The sequence below is a fragment of the Scyliorhinus torazame genome, chromosome 6 (assembly GCF_047496885.1).
Source record: "Scyliorhinus torazame isolate Kashiwa2021f chromosome 6, sScyTor2.1, whole genome shotgun sequence".
Lineage (NCBI taxonomy): Eukaryota > Metazoa > Chordata > Chondrichthyes > Carcharhiniformes > Scyliorhinidae > Scyliorhinus > Scyliorhinus torazame.
The window spans coordinates 239,669,693-239,692,416 of NC_092712.1; the positions used below are offsets into that span (position 1 = coordinate 239,669,693).

A 22,724-nucleotide genomic window follows, 5' to 3' on the forward strand; every position below is an offset into this window, starting at 1 on the left:
ATGGAATAAAGGATTATGGGGATAAAGTGGAAAAGTGGAGTTGAGGATTGTCATATCAGTTTAGCCATGATCTCATGGAATGTCAGAGCAGATTTGACGGGCCAAATGGCCTACTTCTGCTCGTACATTTTATGGTCTTCTGAAGTCCTTCTGTCAAGTCTTTGATCGAAAGACGCCTCACAGGGAGTGACAAGCTGGGCGCACACTGCATGGCGAAAGCTCCACCTGTAGCAGGTGGGATGAGACCCTTAAGGGCCTCAAATCACTGTGGAGCAGGAAGGTTGACCATGAGCCTTCCTGCCCATAACATAGTTCTGGCGGAGGCAAGAAAACAGCGGCATTCAGATGTGCCACTTTCTAATTAAATGCCCTTCCTGCTTCCAAGCTTGCCACCAAAGAGAGCAGAAGATCCTGTCAGGAGTTAAACTCCACAGCACATGGGAAACTTGACTTCTGGGTTTCGTGGCTGAAACTGCTCCGTAATATGCAGCTGTTAATATCCAGGCCAAAGTGTATAAATCTATGGCTAACTTCTCTCGAAACTTACTGAACCCGGTCAGTGGTCCTTCGAGAGATCAAAGCTGATGCAACATTATCATGTTGGATGATCAAAACTATAATTATGAGGAGGTACTATGCTTATTTATATTGGGACAGGGACGCGTAAGAGAACATTTAATTGGCATTTTAAAAATATATTTTGTAAGATTTTGATAGTTATCAACGGGTTGCAGAGTGACTGAGAGTAATTCAAAATTGTCACGAAGGGAATGGAAAAAGAACTAAGGGACAATTTCTTCTCATAGAGAATTATTAGACCGTTGAATACTTTGCCATAATAGTTGATAGCGACCATTGTATTTCTTAAAGAAAGATTGGGCAAACATTTGAAGCTAAAGATACAGGCAAACTTATGTTTAAACGCCAGTTACAGCAGGATACATTACTTCAAATATGGACTTCTCCAGTTTCATTGTTAACATTTTATATGTGACTTCAATTGACCAGGGAACCTTCATCACATCTGGTGAGTGTTGTAGCAGAAAGGAATTAGGATAAATTCAAGGATTCTGTGCTCTGTCTCTTCTCTGTGGGGATTTACATCTGTCTGTATATAATTATCCATCTTGAAATCCTTCTGAGGTTGAGATAGGAAGTGGTGATCCCCTTCCTCTTCCACACAATTTCTCCCCCCAACATTTTTCCTTTGTTTTCTCTGTGTCTTTGTTACTTCAGGATGCTCAACATGAGTAAAATAATTCCCATTCTTGACGATGATCAGTGTGGACAGACAGGTTTTCAAAGATCTGTAGACATATTTGATCACACCATGCCCAAATACTTTGTTTCTTTTCTGTTTTTTCTCCTCCCCAGTTTCCCCCACCTCCACTTCTAAAGAGTTCTTATTGGGATACCATAATATGAGAAGGATATTGAGACACTGGAAATTATGCCCTGGGGGGCAATTACATTTGTAGTTGGGTTTAGACACCACAGTCTGCAGAAGCTGGGCATGTGTATGTATCAGTCACCATCAAAAACACCACCCAGTTAGCCACAATTCATGTCTGAACTTAAACAGTGAGGCCTCAAATTGCTAGGTTGCCATTTTATCTGCTGGATGTGTGGAATATAGGACTTCTACCTGATATTTCTAAAGGCTACTGACCCCCATTCCAAATCTAATGGGTCATTTTAATGTTTGGGAAGGCAGTAGAGGCAAGATCCAACTATTTACCCCAACCAAGTGCCAGGAAATCAGAGTAATCCTGGTCAGTCCCAATATTTCACAAATATCATATCCCACATACTTCGTCTACCTCTTATTGATGTTACTTATCCAACTCTTGTATTTGTTGATACAGTCAGTGCTCTTTGTTCTATGGAAGTCTATTTCATACATAAGTCACCTTCTGTAAAGCAGCTAAATCTAAATTGTATAAGTTTTAGGCCAGGCCCTCTTGTTGCAGAATTTTGTGACCATTTTAAATATTCTAACATTTATCTTGTCTTTTGCATAATATTACCTCAGCCTAATCCAGCATTAATCTGTCCAGTTTCTGCAGCATCTCCTTATAACTTGGGTACCTAATCCCAATTACAGATTTAATTACCCTCCATGGTATTATCTTCAGTATCTAGAGATATAGATATGTGTGCAGAACTGCCCACAATATTACAGGCAATGCCAAACCAGCATTACATACAAACGTGATCACTGACTGAGATTTGTGCTCTGTTACTCTGCCTACATTATCGGATACTACATGCTCTTTTTATCAGATGGCAGGTAAGGTGGGGGTCAGTGACAGTGGGAGGTACTACAATTAGGGTCAATTGTGTCATTACCTGATAAACAGATGGATGCATTTTTAGCAAGAATTAATGAAAAAGTGAGTAGAACCTAGTTGCTTTTCCCTCTGACGCATTGAGGTCAATTGCATCATATCTCCTGTTAACTTGGTTGAAAGCAGCTAAAAGAGGACTAACTGGGGATCTAACGTGACACCTGAAATGTAGGAAATTTGGCAGCCTGTTTGTACACAGAAAGGTCCCACAAGCAGCAATGATATTGACCATATAGTCTGCTTTATGTATAAAAGCAGAAAGTGCTGGAAATATTCATCAGGTTGGGCAGCATTTGTGACAGAGAAGCAGAGTTAATATATTAGATTGATGATCTTTCATCAGAACTGAAGAAAGTCGAAAATTGAATGGGAGAGGGTGAAAATAAAAAGAAGGGAGGATAGGGTGGAAAATAGGAGAGATTGAATGACAAAATAATTGATGTTGCAAGACCAAAGGTGGCAGAAATACAACAAGTAAAGGAGCAAAACATGTACATAGCTGAGGTTTGGATAGCAGAATGATGAACACCTGCAAAAACATGTGAAAAACCAGAGTAAGACCAAAACATGCAAAGAGAAGGAAGCAAATTAGTAGCAGAAATGACTGTCTGAAATTGTTGAACTGGGACTGGAAATGCTGCAACAGCAGACAGCAGTCCATAGGTTCTCTGATGTAACACTGGAGACCTTGGTGCAGGTGGAGATGTCTCTTCCCACAGGTGCCGAGGAGCTCCTCCAACCAAACATTATGACCACAGTAGGACCAGAAAGTCATTGTGGCCAATACCAGTAGTCTGACTCTGAGGACCTGGATGAAGTATTGCAAAATGTTCAATCACCTCATATGAGGTGATTAGGGTGGCACTGTTGCCTCACAGCGCCAGGGACCCAAGTTCAATTTCGACCTTGGGTGACTGTCTCTGTGTAGTTTGCATATTCTCCCCGTGTCTGCATGGGTTTCCTCCGGGTTCTCCGGTTTCCTCCTGAAGTCCCAAAATGTAAAGGTTAGGTGGATTAGCCATGATAAATTGCCCCTTAATGTCCAAAAGGTAATGCGGCGTTACTTGGTTATGGGGATGGGGTGGGGCATGTGCCTAGGTGGAGTGCTCTTTCAGAGGGTCGGGACAGACTCGATGGGCCGAATGGCCTCCTTTTGCACTGTAGCGATTCTATGATTGATCAAGGTCAGTGAATATATTTTCACGTTCTATAGTCTTACAAGTGAACTACTATCCCCTCACACTGCTCTATTTATCGCACAGAAATGTTCGGAGTAGGCCACTCATCCTGTTGAATCACACCTTCTAACAGGTTCTATCAAGCAGGATTCAGAGCCAACATTCATTTCCTTATTGCACGCTCACACATTTCGAACTTCTCAAAACCTCAAATTTTCCTGCCCATTCCACCAACCTGTCTATCCTTTGGAATCTTAACACTATCTGCCTTACAATTCACAATACTTCCAGGTTTGTGCCACCTGCAGATTTTTACATTGTGTTCTGTACACCATGATCGAGGTCATAAATGTCTATCAGAAAGAGCAGGGATCCTCATTCTGATCCCTTGTGAACTTCATTATAAACCTTCTTCCAGTCCAAAGAACAACTATTCACCACTACTCTTTGTTTCCTTCAACTCAATGACATGTCTATATTGCTACTGTCCCTTTTATTCCAAGAGCTCTAACTTTGTACAGACGTCTGTTGTGTGGCACTTTTATCTAATGCCTTTTGGAAGTCTATATGCATTATGTCAACCACTTTATCCTCACTATCTGTGTAACCGCATCAAAAAACTCAAGCAAGTTAGTTAAACATGATTTGCCCTTAACAAATCTGTGCTGGCTTTCCTTAATTAATCCGCATTTGCCCAAGTGACAATTAATTTTGTCTCTAATTATTGTTTCTAAAAGCTTCCACACCACCGAGATTAAACTGACTGGATTGTATTTATTTGGCCTATCTTTACATCCTTTTTTGAACAAAGGTATAACATGTAACATTTACAATTCTCCAGTCCTTTGGCAACACCCTGAATTTAAGAAAAACTGGAAAATTATGGCCAGTGCCTCTGCAATTTTTATTCTCATTTGCTTCCGTATTATTGGATGCCTATAATAAAGTCCTAGTGCCTTATCAACTTTAAGTACAGACAGTCCATCCTAATGTTGCCTCCTTATCAATTTTAAACCCTTCAAGTATCTCAACTATCTCCTTTTTCCCCATGATCTGGGCAGCAGCATCTTCCTTGGCAAGGACAGATGTAAAAAATTAATTTAATACCTGATGCATTATCAATTACGACGAGACGAGAGTAGAGAGTAATCGAGGCTTTATTACGCAGAGATGTGGGTCCTCCTACAGCTGCTGCCGAAATGGCTGCAGCTCGGAGAGCCCACAAAAATTTATACTCCGCCTACTGGCGGAGCCAGCAGGCAGGGATCTACCCCCGTACCTGTAGGACAGGGGCCTTACCGTAATACCCTCGTGTGCAGTATATACAATAAAACAGTGGTGACTACCACATTCACCCCCCTGTTATAAAGGAGTCCAGAGTGGGTGGTGGAAAACTATTTACATACAGGTTATTTAAAATTTACGAAAGAGGTTACAAATTTAGACGATCGGGCGCCTTGATCTGTCGTTGCGAGCGCCGCAGTTCTGATGGCGATTCAGGCGTCGGTTCGGTCGTCGGTGACTCCGGGAGCGTGTCGACCTCATCTTCATCCCCGGGTGGGACCAAGGGGAGGACGGATCGTCCTGGAGCGGGGACTGTGGTGGGGTGCGCCGGAGGGAGGGAAGGTGGCGCCGGGGCAGAGGGGGGGTGTGTGGGGATCCAGCTGGCATCAGGTCCCTGAGGGAGACTGTGTCTTGCGGCCATCGGGGTACGCTACATAGGCGTACTGCGGGTTCGCGTGGAGTAGCTGTACCCTCTCAACCATGGGTCCGCCTTGTGGAGCCGCACATGCTTGCAGAGGAGAACGGGTCCTGGAGCTGCCAGCCATGTTGGGAGCGAAACCCCGGATGTGGACCTACTGGGGAAGGCAAAGAGAGGTTCATGGGAGTTTTGTTAGTCGCAGTGCACAGGATCGACCGAATGGAGTGAATGGCATCGGGGAGAATCTCCTGCCAGCGGGAGGCCGAGAGATTTCTGGATCGCAGGGCCAGCTGGACGGCCTTCCAGACCGTCCCATTCTCCCACTCCACCTGCCCGTTTCCCCGGGGGTTGTAGCTGGTCGTCCTGCACGAGGCAATGCCCCTGTTGAGCAGGTACTGACGCAGCTCATCGCTCATAAATGAGGATCCCCGGTCGCTGTGGACGTAGGCGGGGAAACCGAACAGAGCGAAGATGGTGTTGAGGGCTTGGATGACAGTGGCGGACATCATATCAGGGCATGGGATGGTGAAGGGGAATCTTGAATATTCGTCGACCACATTAAGAAAGTATGTGTTGCGGTCGGTGGAGGGGAGTGGCCCTTTGAAGTGCACGCTAAGGCATTCAAAGGGGCGGGAGGCCTTCACCAGACGCTCACGGTGTGGCCGGTAGAAGTGCGGTTTACACTCCGTGCAGACCTGGAAGTCTCTGGTGATAGCCCTGAATTCCTCGATGGAGTAGGGCAGATTGCGGGCCTTTAGGAAGTGATAAAAGCGGGAGACCCCTGGGTGACAGAGATCGTCGTGCAGGGTCCGGAGTCGGTCCACTTGTGCGCTGGCACAAGTACCCCGGGATAGGGCATCGGGGGGCTCGTTGAGCTTACCGGGGCGATACAAAATCTCGTAATTGCAGGTAGAGAGCTCGATCCTCCACCTCAAGATCTTATCGTTTTTTAAAAATATTTTATTGAAACTTTTTGGTCAACCATCACAGTACATTGTGTATCCTTTACACAATAATATAACAGTATAAATAACAATGACCTGTTTTATAAACAAAGAATAAATAATATATAACAAAAACTAAAACTAAAACTAAATGGCAACTGCCTTGTCTCAGATAAACACTCTCCAAAAATATGATTTAACAGTCCAATATGCAATTATTTATAGCAACGACCTATACATATTATACATATATATTAACAACCCTGAGAGTCCTTCTGGTTCCTCCCCCCCCCCCTCTCCACCCCCCCCCCCCCCCCCCCCCGGGCTGCTGCTGCCTTCTTCTTCTTTTCCATTCCCTCTATCTTTCTGTGAGGTATTCGACGAACGGTTGCCACCGCCTGGTGAACCCTTGAGCCGATCCCCTTAGGACGAACTTAATCCGTCCCAGCTTTATAAACCCTGCCATGTCATTTATCCAGGTCTCCACCCCCGGGGGCTTGGCTTCCTTCCACATCAACAGCCACTGGGGACGCAAAGGCCAAAACATCGGCCTCTCTCGCCTCCTGCACTCCCGGCTCTTGTGCAACCCCAAATATAGCCAACCCCCAGCTTGGTTCGACCTGGACCCCCACTACTTTCGAAAGCACCTTTGTCACCCCCACCCAGAACCCCTGTAGTGCCGGACATGACCAGAACATGTGGGTGTGATTCGCTGGGCTTCTCGAGCATCTCGCACACCTATCCTCTACCCCAAAAAATTTACTGAGCCGTGCTCCAGTCATATGGGCCCTGTGTAACACCTTAAATTGAATCAGGCTTAGCCTGGCACACGAGGACGATGAGTTTACCCTACTTAGGGCATCCGCCCACAGCCCCTCCTCAATCTCCTCCCCCAGCTCTTCTTCCCATTTCCCTTTCAGCTCATCTACCATAATCTCCCCCTCGTCCCTCATTTCCCTATATATATCTGACACCTTATCGTCCCCCACCCATGTCTTTGAGATCACTCTGTCCTGCACCTCATGCGTCGGGAGCTGCGGGAATTCCCTCACCTGTTGCCTCGCAAAAGCCCTCAGTTGCATATACCGGAATGCATTCCCTTGGGGCAACCCATATTTCTCGGTCAGCGCTCCCAGACTTGCGAACTTCCCATCCACAAACAGATCTTTCAGTTGCGTTACTCCTGCTCTTTGCCATATTCCAAATCCCCCATCCATTCTCCCCGGGGCAAACCTATGGTTATTTCTTATCGGGGACCCCACCAAGGCTCCCGTCTTTCCCCTATGCCGTCTCCACTGTCCCCAAATTTTCAAAGTCGCCACCACCACCGGGCTTGTGGTGTATTTCTTCGGTGAGAACGGCAATGTTACCATAGCTTGTAGGCTAGTCCCCCTACAGGACGCCCTCTCCAATCTCTTCCACACCACTCCCTCCTCTTCTCCCATCCACTTACTCACCATTGAAATATTGGCGGCCCAGTAGTACTCACTTAGGCTCGGTAGTGCCAGCCCCCCCCTATCCCTACTACGCTGTAAGAATCCCTTCCTCACTCTCGGGGTCTTCCCGGCCCACACAAAACTCATGATACTCTTTTCGATCCTTTTGAAAAAAGCCTTCGTGATCACCACCGGGAGGCACTGAAACACAAAGCGGAATCTCGGGAGGACTACCATTTTAACCGCCTGCACCCTCCCTGCCAGTGACAGGGATACCATGTCCCATCTCTTGAAGTCCTCCTCCATTTGTTCCACCAATCGCGTTAAATTTAACCTATGCAATGTACCCCAATTCTTGGCTATCTGGATCCCCAAGTAATGAAAGTCCCTTGTTACCTTCCTCTGCGGAAAGTCCTCTATTTCTCTGCTCTGCTCCCCTGGATGCACCACAAACAACTCACTTTTCCCCATGTTCAGTTTATATCCTGAGAATTCTCCAAACTCCCGAAGTGTCCGCATTATCTCTGGCATCCCCTCCGCCGGGTCCGCTACATATAACAACAAATCATCCGCATACAGAGATACCCGGTGTTCTTCTCCTCCTCTAAGTACTCCCCTCCACTTCTTGGAACCCCTCAATGCTATTGCCAGGGGCTCAATCGCCAGTGCAAACAATAATGGGGATAGAGGACATCCCTGCCTCGCCCCTCTATGGAGCCGAAAGTATGCAGATCCCCGTCCATTTGTGACCACACTCGCCACTGGGGCCCTATACAACAGCTGCACCCATCCAACATACTCATCTCCAAAACCAAATCTCCTCAGCACCTCCCACAAATAATCCCACTCCACTCTATCAAATGCTTTCTCGGCATCCATCGCCACCACTATCTCTGCTTCCCCCTCTGGTGGGGGCATCATCATTACCCCTAGCAGCCTCCGTATATTCATATTCAGCTGTCTCCCCTTCACAAACCCAGTTTGGTCCTCATGGACCACCCTCGGGATACAATCCTCTATCCTCATTGCCATTACCTTGGCCAGAATCTTAGCGTCTACATTTAGGAGGGAAATAGGTCTATAGGACCCGCATTGCAGCGGGTCCTTTTCCTTCTTTAGGTGAAGCGATATCGTTGCCTCAGACATAGTCGGGGGCAGCTGTCCCCTTTCCTTTGCCTCATTAAAGGTCCTCATCAGTAGCGGGGCGAGCAAGTCCACATATTTCCTGTAAAATTCAACTGGGAATCCATCCGGTCCCGGAGCCTTCCCCGCCTGCATGCTCCTAATTCCTTTCACTACTTCCTCTATTTCAATCTGTGCTCCCAGTCCCACCCTTTCCTGCTCCTCCACCTTGGGAAATTCCAGCCGGTCCAGAAAGCCCATCATTCTCTCCCTCCCATCCGGGGGTTGAGCTTCGTATAATTTTTTATAAAATGCCTTGAACACTCCATTCACTCTCTCCGCTCCCCGCTCCATCTCTCCTTCCTCATCCCTCACTCCCCCTATTTCCCTCGCTGCTCCCCTTTTCCTCAATTGGTGTGCCAGCAACCTGCTCGCCTTCTCCCCATATTCGTACTGTACACCCTGTGCCTTCCTCCACTGTGCCTCTGCAGTACCCGTTGTCAGCAAGTCAAATTCTACGTGTAGCCTTTGCCTTTCCCTGTACAGTCCCTCCTCTGGTGCCTCCGCATATTGCCTGTCCACCCTCAGAAGTTCTTGCAGCAACCGCTCCCGTTCCCTACTCTCCTGCTTTCCTTTATGTGCCCTTATTGATATCAGCTCCCCTCTAACCACTGCCTTCAGCGCCTCCCAGACCACTCCCACCTGGACCTCCCCATTATCATTGAGTTCCAAGTACTTTTCAATGCACCCCCTCACCCTTAGACACACACCCTCATCTGCCATTAGTCCCATGTCCATTCTCCAGGGTGGGCGCCCTTCTGTTTCCTCCCCTATCTCCAAGTCCACCCAATGTGGAGCGTGATCCGAAATGGCTATAGCCGTATACTCCGTTCCCCTCACCTTCGGGATCAACGCCCTTCCCAAAACAAAAAAGTCTATTCGCGAATAGACTTTGTGGACATAGGAGAAAAACGAAAACTCCTTACTCCTAGGTCTGCTAAATCTCCACGGGTCTACTCCTCCCATCTGCTCCATAAAATCTTTAAGCACCTTGGCTGCTGCCGGCCTCCTTCCAGTCCTGGATATCGACCTGTCCAGCCCTGGTTCCAACACCGTATTGAAATCTCCCCCCATTACCAACTTTCCCACCTCTAGGTCCGGGATGCGTCCTAGCATACGCCTCATAAAATTGGCATCATCCCAGTTCGGGGCATATACGTTTACCAAAACCACCGTCTCCCCCTGTAGTTTGCCACTCACCATCACGTATCTGCCCCCGCTATCCGCCACTATAGTCTTTGCCTCAAACATTACCCGCTTCCCCACTAATATAGCCACCCCCCTGTTTTTTGCATCTCTCTATCCTTTTTGCATCTAGCCCCATTCGGCCCTGCCCCACCCAACTTTTGCGTAGTCTCACCTGGTCTATCAGTTTCAAGTGCGTTTCCTGTAACATAACCACGTCTGCCTTAAGTTTCTTAAGGTGTGCGAGTACCCGTGCCCTCTTTATTGGCCCGTTCAGCCCTCTCACGTTCCACGTGATCAGCCGGGTTGCGGGGCTTTTTACCCCCCCCCCCCCTTGTCGATTAGCCATCCCCTTTTTCCAGCTCCTCACCCGGTTCCCACGCAGCTGTGTCCCCCCCAGGCGGTGCCCCCCCCGCCCATCCCACCCCATACCAGCTCCCCCCTCTCCCCAGCAGCAGCAGCCCAATAATTCCCTCCTCCCACCCCCCCCCCCCCCCCCGCTAGATCCCCCACTAGCGTAGTTGCACCCCCCATGTTGCTCCCAGAAGTCAGCAAACTCTGGCCGACCTCGGCTTCCCCCCGTGACCTCGGCTCGCACCGTGCGACGCACCCTCCTTCCTGCTTCCCTATTCCCGCCATGATTATCATAGCGCGGGAACCGAGCCCGCGCTTCCCCCTTGGCCCCACCCCCAATGGCCAATGCCCCATCTCTTCCACCTCCTTTCCTCCCCCCACCACCTCCTGTGGAAGAGAGAAAAGTTACCACATCGCAGGATTAATAACATAAAACTCCTCTTTCCCCCCTTTTTACCCCCCTCTTCGCCCCCCATACTCGCCCCACCACTTTGTTTCAAACGTTCTTTTTTTTTAATAACCCGCTCATTCCAATTTTTCTTCCACGATAAAAGTCCACGCCTCATCCGCCATCTCAAAGTAGTGGTGCCTCCCTTGATATGTGACCCACAGTCTTGCCGGTTGCAGCATTCCGAATTTTATCTTCTTTTTGTGAAGCACCGCCTTGGCCCGATTAAAGCTCGCCCTCCTTCTCGCCATCTCCGCACTCCAGTCTTGGTATACGCGGATCACCGCGTTCTCCCACTTACTGCTCCGAGTTTTCTTTGCCCATCTAAGGACCATCTCTCTATCCTTAAAACGGAGGAATCTCACCACTATGGCTCTAGGAATTTCTCCTGCTCTCGGTCCTCGCGCCATCACTCGGTATGCTCCCTCCACCTCCAGCGGACCCGCCGGGGCCTCCGCTCCCATTAACGAGTGCAGCATCGTGCTCACATATGCCCCGACGTCCGATCCCTCCGCACCTTCAGGAAGACCAAGAATCCTGAGGTTGTTCCTCCTCGCGTTGTTCTCCAGCGCCTCCAGCCTTTCCACACATCGTTTATGGTGTGCCTCGTGCATCTCCGTCTTCACCACCAGGCCCTGTATGTCGTCCTCATTCTCGGCAGCCTTTGCCTTCACAACCCGAAGCTCCCGCTCCTGGGTCTTTTGCTCCTCCTTTAGCCCTTCGATCGCCTGTAATATCGGGGCCAACAGCTCCTTCTTCATTTCCTTTTTGAGTTCTTCCACGCAGCGTTTCAAAAACTTGTGTTGTTCAGGGCCCCATATTAAACTGCCACCTTCCAACGCCATCTTGGTTTTTGCTTGCCTTCCTTGCCGCTGCTCTAAAGGATCCACCGCAATCCGGCCACCTTCCTCTCCTTTTTTCATCCGTATCCAGGGGGGATTCCCTTCTGGTTCACCGCACAGTACTTTTAGCCGTTAAAATTGCCGTTGGGGCTCTTATTAAGAGCCCAAAAGTCCGTTCCACCGGGAACTGCCGAAACGTGCGACTCAGCTGGTCATCGCCGCACCCGGAAGTCCACAATCGATCTTATCATTTTTGATCTTACCCCGCAGTGTGTTGTTAAACATGAAGGCAACCGACCGTTGGTCAGTGAGGAGAGTGAATCTCCTGCCGGCCAGGTAATGCCTCCAATGCCGCACAGCTTCAATGATAGCTTGGGCCTCCTTTTCAACAGAAGAGTGTCGCATTTCGGAGGCAGGGAGGGTGCGGGAAAAGAATGTCACGGGCCTGCCTGCCTGGTTGAGGGTGGCGGCCAGAGCAACGTCTGATGCATCGCTCTCGACTTAGAAGGGGAGCATCTCGTCGACCGCGTGCATCACGGCCTTGGCGATGTCGGCCTTGATACGGTTGAAGGCCTGGTGAGCCTCGGCCATCAGGGGAAAAACTGTGGAGTGGATGAGTGGGCGGGCCTTCTCCGCATAATTAGGGACCCACTGGGCGTAGTACGAGACGAACCCCAGACACCGTTTGAGGGCCTTGGGGCAGTGGGAAAGGGGGAGTTCCATGACGGGGCGCATGCGATCGGGGTCGGTCCCTAGAACTCCGTTCTGAACCACATAGCCGAGGATGGCTAATCGGTTTGTGCTGTTCACGCATTTCTCCTTGTTGTAGGTTCGGTTGAGGAGTTTGGCGGTGTGGAGGAATTTAGAAAGGTTAGCATCGTGGTCCTGCTGGTCGTGGCCACAGGTGGTGACGTTATCCAGGTACGGGAAAGTGGTCCGCAGTCCGTACCAGTCAACCATTCGGTCCATCTCCCGTTTGAAGACCGAGACCCCGTTAGTGACCCCGAAGGGAACCCTAAGGAAGTGGTAAAGGCGGCCGTCCGCTTCAAATGCGGTGTACGGGCGGTCCGCCTTGAGAATGGGGAGCTGGTGGTAGGCAGATTTCAGGTCCACTTTCGAGAAGACCCAGTACTGTGCAATCTGATTGACCATATCAGATATGCGTGGGAGGGGGTACACGTCGAGCTGCGTGTACCGATTGATGGTCTGACTGTAGTCAACGACCATCCTCTTTTTCTCCCCAGTTTTCACCACTACCACTTGGGCTCTCCAGAGGCTGTTGCTGGCCTCGATAATACCTTCCCGCAGCAGCCGCTGGACCTCAGACCTGATGGAGGTCCTGTCCTGGACGCTGTACCTTCTGCTCCTGGTGGCGATGGGTTTGCAATCCGGGGTGAGGTTCGCAAACAGGGAAGGTGGGTCGACCTTAAGGGTCGTGAGGCCGCATACAGTAAGGGGTGGTAGGGGCCCGCCAAATTTCAGGGTTTGGCTCTGGAGGTTGCACTGGAAGTCCAGGCCGAGTAGCAAGGCAGCGCAGAGTTTGAGAAGGACGTAGAGCCGGAAGCCGCTGAACTCTACGCCCTGGATAGTGAAGGTAGCGGTGCAGTACCCCCGGATCGCCACTGAGTGGGATTATCATAGAATTTACAGTGCAGAAGGAGGCCATTCGGCCCATCGAGTCTGCACCAGCTCTTGGAAAGAGCACCCTACCCAAGGTCAACACCGCCACCCTATCCCCATAACCCAGTAACCCCACCCAACACTAAGGGCAATTTTGGACACTAAGGGCAATTTATCATGGCCAATCCACCTAACCTGCACATTTTTGGACTGTGGGAGGAAACCGGAGCACCCGGAGGAAACCCACGCACACACGGGGAGGATGTGCAGACTCCGCACAGACAGTGACCCAAGCCGGAATCGAACCTGGGACCCTGGAGATATGAAGCAATTGTGCTATCCACAAGGCTACCGTGCTGGGATCTGGAGGCTAGGGAGATTCTCTGGTTGATGGGGTATACTGTGAGGGAACAGCGCCTTACCGTATCGGGGTGGATGAAGCTCTCAGTGCTCCCGGAGTCCAGAAGGCAGGATATCTTGTGCCTGTCGACCTTCACTGTCGTCGACGCGGTTGCGAGGTTGTGCGATCGGGACTGGTCGATCGTGATGGAGGCCAGAGGTGGCTGGTCGGCGGCGGTTGCAGGCAATGAGCAGCCCGATGAGGTGCCCGATGAGCAGGGGTCCAGAGGTGGGGAAGATGGCGGTGCCTACGGGCCGCACGTGTCCTGAGGCAGGCAAGATGGTGGCGCCCACGGGCCGCGCGTGTTGTAAGGCGAGCAAGATGGCGGCACCCACGGGCCGCACGTGTTGTGAGTGGAGCAAGATGGCAGCGCCCACGGGCCGCACGTGTTGTGAGTGGAGCAAGATGGCAGCGCCCACGGGCCACATGTGGTCTGAGGCGAGGAAGATGGCGGCGCCCACGGGTCGCACATGGGGGGTGCCGGGACAATAGCGGCGAAATGTCCTTTCTTCCCGCAGGCCTTGCAGAGCGCACTACGTGCCGGGCAGTGCTGTTGTTTTGAATGTCCGCAGAAGTAGCACTTGGGTCCCCCGGGGTTGGTTGGCTGCCGCGTGGCGCAGTTCTGGGGTTGACTGGGGGTGGTTGCTGATGGGGTTCACGATGGGGTGCTCGCTGGTGGGGTCCACGATGCCCAGGAGGGGTGGGCCGTGCGGTCGGGGGCATACGCCTGTATATTCCGTGAGGTGACTGTGAGCGAGAGCGCTAGTTTAGTGGTCGCCGCGAGGTCGAGGGTAGCCCCTTCTAAGAGGCGCTGCCGGATGTAGGCCGACCCTATGCCCGTAACAAACACGTCTCTAAGTAGCAGGTCAGAATGTTCAGCGGCCGAAAAGGCCTGGCAATCACAGCCTCTCACCAGGACGTGCAGGGCATGCCAGAAATCTTCCACAGACTCACCGGGGAGTTGATGCCGCGTGGACAGGAGGTGCCTGCCGTAGATTTTGTTAGTCTGCTGAGTGTAGTTCTCCTTCAGTAGTGCCGTGGCCTCAGCGTAGGTCGGTGCGTGCCGGATGAGGGGAAAGATATCGGAGCTCAGCCGCGTGTAAAGGATCTGGAACTTCCGTGGCTCTGAGGGTGGGTCTGTTGCAGATCCAATGTATGCTTCAAAGCAAGCTAGCCAATGTGCGAAGGCCGACTTGGCGTTGTCTGCTTGAGGGTGCAGCTGCAGGCGATCAGGCTTGATGTGGAGATCCATCGTTGTAAAATCTCTGCGGAATAAATTGATGCACTATCAATTACGACGAGACGAGAGTAGAGAGTAATCGAGGCTTTATTACGCAGAGATGTGGAGCCTCCTGTAGCTGCTACCGAAATGGCTGCAGCTCGGAGAGCACACACATTTATACTCCGCCTACTGGGCGGAGCCAGCAGGCAGGGATCTACCCCCATACCCTCGTATGCAGTATATACAATACAACAGTGGTGACTACCACAATACCTCAGTCTCGTTCCTTGCCTCCATTTGGCCCATACCGGGTCCCACTCCTCTTATCAGCCTTTTACTATTTATATGCCTACAGAAAACTTTAAGTTAGCTGCCACTGTCTTCTCATATTTTCTCTTTGCTTCTCATATTTGCTTTTTCAATTCCCCTCAGAACCTCCTACATTAATTGTGTTATCCACCTGATAACTGTTATATACTGACTTCTGTTAAATCTTAATCTCTATCTCTTTCAGCATCCAGGAATCTCTGGATTTGTTTACGCCATCTTTACCCTTCGTGGGGGACATTAATTGGCTGTATTTGAACTATCTCTTCTCTGAAGGCAGGCAATTGTTCAGTTACAGTTTTGCCTGCTAATCTTTGATTCCAATTTATTTGAACCAGGTCCAATCTTGCCCCATTGAAGTTGGCTTTCCCCCAGTTCATTATTCATACTCTTGATTCTCCTTGTCGACCTAAATGAAAAATGAAATGAAATGAAAATTGCTTATTGTCACAAGTAGGCTTCAAATGAAGTTACTGTGAAAAGCCCCTAGTCGCCACATTCCGGCGCCTGTTCAGGTAGGCTGTTACGGGAATTGAACCGTGCTGCTGGCCTGCCTTGGTCTGCTTTCAAAGCCAGCGATTTAGCCCTGTGCTAAACAGCCCCTAAACATGTGCTAAACATTATAATACAATGATCACAGTCTTATAAATGTTCCCTTACTTGAACCTGATCCACTTGGCCCACCTCATTCCCAGCAAGGGTAGCAGTTCTTCCTTTTCCATTCACTAGAAACACACCGCTGTACAAAATCCTCCTGAACACACTCGAGAAACTCTTGCCCCTCTCTGCTCATTATACTACTGCTATCCCAGTCTAGATTTTTGAAAGTTAAAGCCCTCCATTTTAACAACTCTACAATTTTTGCACTTCTCTGTAATTTCCTTGCAAATATGTTCCTCTACATCTTTCCCACTAATTGATGACCTATAGACTACAATGAGCATTGAAATTGCACATATTGTGTCCCTTAGCTCTAGCCAGATAGATGCTGACTTGTCTCTTTGGGATATCCTTTCTCTCCAGTACTGCAATGTTTGCCTTAATCAATGCTGCTACATTCTTTCATTTTCCATTTTCCCTAAACACATCTCCAGGAATATTTAATACCCATTCCTGCCCTTCTTTGAATCAAGTCTCTGTTATGTTTTTTAAATTTTAGAGTACCCAATTCATTTTTTCCAATTAAGGAGCAATTTAGCGTAGCCAATCCACCTATCCTGCGCCTCTTTGGGCTGTGGGGGCGAAACCCACACAAACACGGGGAGAATGTGCAAACTCCATATGGACAGTGACCCAGTACTGGGATCGAACCTGGGGACTCGGTGCTGTGAGGCAGCAATGCTCACCACTGTGCCACCATGCCGCCCTCAAGTCTATGTTAGGACCACAACATCATATTGCCATGTGGCTATCTGTATCCTTAACTCACCAATCTTATTTCCTAATTCTGTGCATTCACATACCTGCACCCCAATCTTAATTTAGGCTTTTTTTACTTTCCCTTTTTTGTTAAAACTAACTTCCTGTTTGCTAATTTAGCACTGTTTATCCAAATATTTTTTGCGCCTTGGCATCCCTGACCTTGCTTGGTGTCAAAGAACTGGAGTAAGGTAAATCCCTGTTTAAAGAGGGATAAATCAGGCTAACTTGATCAGGTTCTTTGATGGGAGTACCAGAAAACATTAATGAGAGTTGTGTGATTTCTGTGTGTATGGACTTTCAAAAGGCGTTTGACAAAATACCACATAATAGATTTGTTGGCAAAATTAAAACCCATGGCATTAAAGGGATCATGGCAGTACACATACAACATTGGCTGAGGTCCAGAAAGCAGAGAGGTGAATGATTGCCTTATAATAATGTTATAAAAAAAATGGCAGAATGATCAGGAAACATATATTACCTTATGTAGGTGTCTTTTCACTGGATCAGAGTCCCTGGCTGGTTTCCACCTCCGTGCAATTGTACAGGTCACATGTTACTAATGCAGCCTGTGTACTGAATTCCTAGTCTCTACTATCTTTCCATGAGTCAAGACCAACAGGAAACTAAGAACTATGGACCTACTAAAATGGTAAATATTTTAAAGAACATGGCATGGTCATGATCCCTGAATTAAATATGGAAGAAATTAAGTCAAAGTCGAAAAGTGCAGGTGCTGTGAGAAGTGAAGAGGTGGGCCGGGATTCTCCAATCCTGTGGCCAAGTTCTGACGCTGGCGTGAAAAGTGGCGCAAGCAACTCCGGCATCAACGGGCCTCACCTGGCAGCTATCCACCCCTTCCCAGGGGGCTAGTACGGCGCCGGAGTGGTCTCCGCAGCACCGGCGCCCGAAAACCGCCACGAGTTTGCACATGCGCGCCACAACTGGCGCGGGTTGGTGCATGCACGCCACGGCCGGCGCGAGTTCGCGAAAGTGCGTGGGTTCCAGTCTCCGCGCTGGCCCCCGGGAAATATGACGGAGCCCTACAGGGGTCTGGCGCGGAGGAACATAGGGCCCCATGGAACCAGCCCGCCCGCCGATTGGTAGGCCCCGATCGCGGGCCAGGCCACCGTGGAGGCCCACCCCGGAGTCGGATCCTCCCCCCCCCCCCGCCCCCCCCCCCCCCCCCCCAAACCAGGACGGCCCCCCATGGGGTCGGATTCACCTGAGGAAGGAGCTGGGCTCTGAAAGCTAGTGATTCAAAACAAACCTATTGGACTTTAATCTGGTGTTGTAAGATTTCTTACTGTGCCCACCCCAGTCCAACGCTGTCATCTCTACATCACGTATACTTTCTAGAGTATCACCTGCACTTCTGGATATCAGATTAAGGATCCAATAGGGAGTGGGTGCAAAGAAGATTGACAAAGATCAGCACGGTAGCATAGTGGTTAGCATAATTGCTACACAGCTCCAGGGTCCCAGGTTCGATTCCCGACTTGGGTCACTGTCTGTACGGAGTCTGCACGTTCTCCCTGTGTCTGCGTGGGTTTCCTCCAGGTGCTCCGGTTTCCTCCCACAGTCCAAAGATGTGCAGGTTAGGTGGATTGGCCATGTTAAATTGCCCTTAGTGTCCAAAATTGCCCTTAAAAGTTGATGGGGGGAGGGTGTTTGGGGATGGTGTGGGCTTGGGTGGGGTGCTCTTTCCAAGAGCTGGTGCAGACCCGATGGGCCGAATGGCCTCCTTCTGCTCTGTAGATTCTGCGAAGGATGTCCCCAGAATTGCAGTGAAAAATTCAAGTAAACATTGACAGGCTGGGTCTCTTCTCTCTTGAAAGAGATGTTGAGGGATAATTTGATAGATATTTTTAAAATAGGGTGGGAGGTGTGGGCTTGGGTGGGGTGCTCTTTCCAAGAGCTGGTGCAGACTCGATGGGCTGAATGGCCTCCTTCTGCTCTGTAGATTCTGTGAAGGATGACCCCAGAATTGCAGTGAAAAATTCAAGTAAACATTGACAGGCTGGGTCTCTTCTCTCTTGATAGAGATGTTGAGGGATAATTTGATAGATATTTTTAAAATAGGGTGGGAGGTGTGGGCTTGGGTGGGGTGCTCTTTCCAAGAGCTGGTGCAGACTCGATGGGCCGAATGGCCTCCTTCTGCTCTGTAGATTCTGCGAAGGATGTCCCCAGAATTGCAGTGAAAAATTCAAGTAAACATTGACAGGCTGGGTCTCTTCTCTCTTGAAAGAGATGTTGAGGGATAATTTGATAGATATTTTTAAAATAGGGTGGGAGGTGTCGGCTTGGGTGGGGTGCTCTTTCCAAGAGCTGGTGCAGACTCGATGGGCCGAATGGCCTCCTTCTGCTCTGTAGATTCTGTGAAGGATGACCCCAGAATTGCAGTGAAAAATTCAAGTAAACATTGACAGGCTGGGTCTCTTCTCTCTTGATAGAGATGTTGAGGGATAATTTGATAGATATTTTTAAAATAGGGTGGGAGGTGTGGGCTTGGGTGGGGTGCTCTTTCCAAGAGCTGGTGCAGACTCGATGGGCCGAATGGCCTCCTTCTGCTCTGTAGATTCTGTGAAGGATGACCCCAGAATTGCAGTGAAAAATTCAAGTAAACATTGACAGGCTGGGTCTCTTCTCTCTTGAAAGAGATGTCGAGGGATAATTTGATAGATATTTTTAAAATAATGAAACGTTTTGAGAGTGGATACAGAGAGAATATTTTCTCTTGTGACGAAGAGCCTAACTACAGACCATCAATGTGAGACAGGCACCACAAAATCCAGTAGGGAACTAAAGCAACTTCTTCAGCCAATGATTGGTAACTTCCTACCATTGGGAGTAGTTGAAGCGAATATCTATGCATTTTGTGTACCTTGTGTTGCCCTATTATGTATTTTCTTTTTCTTTTCTTTTATTTTCATGTACTTAATGATCTGTTTGAGCGGCTTGCAGAGAAGTACTTTTCACTATACCTCGGTACACGTGATAATAAACAAATCCAATTAAGGGGAACCTGGATAAGCATTTGAGGGAATTAGTTACAATGGTGGTAATGAGATGAGAAAGGCTCCAATGGGGCAAGAGATCAAGAACTGGTCAGGCCGAATATTTCTGTGCCGTATATTCATGTTATCAGCACTTTTACTCTACATCCATAAAAAAACGTTTCCCTTTGGCAGTTTTGTAATCACTCTATTGAAGACATTTAGTGGGCAGCACGGTAGCACAAGTGGATATCACTGTGGCTTCACAGCGCCAGGGTCCCAGGTTCGATTCCCCGTCTGTGCGGAGTCTGCACGTTCTCCCCGTGTCTGCGTGGGTTTCCTCCGGGTGCTCTGGTTTCCTCCTACAGTCCAAAGACGTGCAAGTTAGGTGGATTGGCAATGATAAATTGCCCTTAGTGACCAAAAAGATTAGGAGGGGTTATTGGGTTACGGGGTAGGGGCAAGTGAGGGCTTAAGTGGGTCCATGCAGACTCGATGGGCTGAATGGCCTCCTTCTGCACTGTATGTTCTATATGTACTCGATAACATGAGAAGTTGTGATATGACCTGTGAAAGTTGCATTTGCTGTTAGATGCAGCACTGACCTCGCACCCCGTCTTAACCTCTAGTCAGGGCGATGTTAAATTTCCATCCCTGGATTATAATTGGGGATGCATTTTCTGTGCACTGATCCTTGAAGAAATCTCTACTTTTACATTTTTCCGAGGGAAACTGAGAAAAAGTAAGACTTTTAAATATAACTTTGCCGCCTGTGCCGTGCGGACTGTGTACGAGGCTTCCTTTAAGGGGCGGGAGGAGCTCTCTGCGTGTGGGTGGGGGCTGTTTTGCTTGGGCCTGGGGAGGGGGATTGACAGCTGGGCGGGGCTCGAGCTCTCCCCTCTGGGTTGCTGAGTGACGGGCACGCTCCGCTCCAGCCTCTCGGACGCTGCTGACACTTGGGGAGGACGGCGGACCTTTCAATCCCAGCGCAGGATCTCTCTCTCGAGTTTGGTCTTATAAAGCGGGTGGACGAATGAGGAGGATTTATTTCATAATCGGTCGGGAAGGAGAAGGAAACGCCGAGCGCCGGTGGATTATAATTTGAGTTGAGGGTTTCCCCCGCCTCCTTTTCTGGAGTCTGGAATCCGTTTGCAGCGAGATTCCTGCTCTGCTTGTTTCCTTTTCCCTCTCTGGAATTTGGGATGGTGCGGTGGGCTGTGATGATATAGTATGAAGTCTGGAGGATGGGAGCGAATAATGGGAAACAGTGTGGCAGTGAGGGTGAGTTCCATGCAGCTACGACTCAGTAAATACAAGTTGGAGAAGGACGTGACTAACCCAGTATTTTTTTTCCCCTTGAACGTTTGTCAGGACTCCAGGCATCCAGTGTCGCGTATTCTTTTTAAAATGACTTATTATGTTACTTCTCTGTCTGCGGTAGTGTTCATTCAGACGAATTTTGGCTATTTGCCTTCCTGTGATTCCAAAAGTGGGTTGCCTGAGTGAAACGGGAAGGAAATGTGACTGAATTGGCGACAACGTAACCAAAACTAAGCTGAATATAAACCAGCTGAATATAAAAACTGGGTTTTGAAGCCGGGGACTGGAATGAAGCGCCTCCCAGTCTTTGCACCCATGGGTTTAAAGCGCCGTTGATGGGGACTGACAATTTGCTTAGCTGATATTTACCTGGATTTAATCAAATATACAGGTCCAATGTTTAGTGTAATCCCTTACAATTTAACAACGGAGACGTGTATCTAAATGTTGTTACTTCAATCTTTTAAAAAACGAATCATTTCCTGGAAGTAGAAGAGCGAAGTAAATCACAGTTCCTGAGATTTAAAGCTCTGATTGAATGTCACGGTTGATTTTCAGAACTTAGTTGCGTGCCTTTAAATTTTTGTCCGGCCATTCGGTTTCTCGAATTTCATTTTAATTCTAGATTTCGAAATACTTCACGTCATTGCTAAATCTTTGTAAGATGAACATTTGTTGTTTATTCCAGATTTTGAGGCTCCAGTTTGGGCTATGGTACCAAGTCATGTACAGAATATTCAAGGCGTTTAAGACTTGGCCTTTAACTTTAGAGCTTACACTCCCCCAAATTAATCACAACATTATTTTGGTTGAGAATTGAATAGTATCTAAAGATGGCTATAGAATAAGAGGTGAAGTTGTCACCCACCACCATTCACAATGGAGCAAGTCATATTTTCACCAGGAAAGGCCTGTTTGCTTGAGTGACACTCAGTCTCTTTAGTGGCATTGTCCTCTCCACCTCTTCGGATTCTAAATTTAAAACTCAAGGATAAAAAGTGGAGTCAAAGCTGAGTGCATAATCCTTTGTGAAACTGACTTACAACATGAATGTGATGGACCAACAAGGAAAACTAATGCAGAGATGTGGTAGCTCCTGGAGGGAAACGTATTATTTGCCTATACCATACCTTAACACGTAACAAAATGCAAAGAATGTGACAGAAAGGGAAGCAATGTGATGGAAACAGCAATTTAGCTTGTCAGATATCAGGATTTCAAGTGTAATTCAGCTTTAGGTTAAGTTAACACAGGAGCAATCTTGCATGGCCTGCACACTTCCGTGTCTGAATTCCCAGTATGCATAGCATGTAAGACCCATGCTGGGAGCACAAATTTGCCATTTGATTTGTCAAGCTTTTATCAGCTGTAACACAAAAGCTTCTTTTGACAAAGAGAGTATCTATACTGCAATGCCATCTATAATTTAGTGTTTGCATTCCACTTTCAAATCCATTCCGGTTTCTTCGCATTAGATGCTGTGTTGTGCAGAAATCGAAAGAGAGGAATGAACTTGTATTAAAATGCCATATACATCACTTGGGTCATCTCAAAGGACATATCATCCCCAAGTATTCAGGAATCTATGAAGCATTGGTTTCTCTGAAAAGGCCTCTCGCCTGATTGTGTTCGCACCATGGGTGTTTTTGGTTTGTTTTGGTGCAATTGTTTTGCTTGTAACTAAATTTAACTCTCAGTTTCAGCCATAATGGAATAATATGATAACATGATAGTTGCTTTCCCACTCCAAAAGATAGTGAGTCTTTTAAGCGTTCCATATTATCTCTGATGTATGCTA

The 22,724-nt window shown here is 48.5% G+C and overlaps 1 protein-coding gene across 2 annotated transcripts in view; it reads left to right on the plus strand.

Moving 5' to 3' along the window:
* Positions 1 to 22,724, plus strand: part of fbxl7 (F-box and leucine-rich repeat protein 7) — a 683,637-nt gene that overhangs the window by 95,009 nt on the left and 565,904 nt on the right. The window contains exon 1 of one of the 2 annotated variants that reach the window (XM_072509529.1): positions 20,515 to 20,887. The exons of the other annotated variant lie outside the window; for it this stretch is intronic. Coding sequence (XP_072365630.1) covers positions 20,851 to 20,887 — 37 coding nt within the window. The 5' untranslated portion in view covers positions 20,515 to 20,850. Of the gene's footprint in view, positions 1 to 20,514; positions 20,888 to 22,724 lie in introns of those variants that run through there. 2 annotated transcript variants of the gene reach the window in all.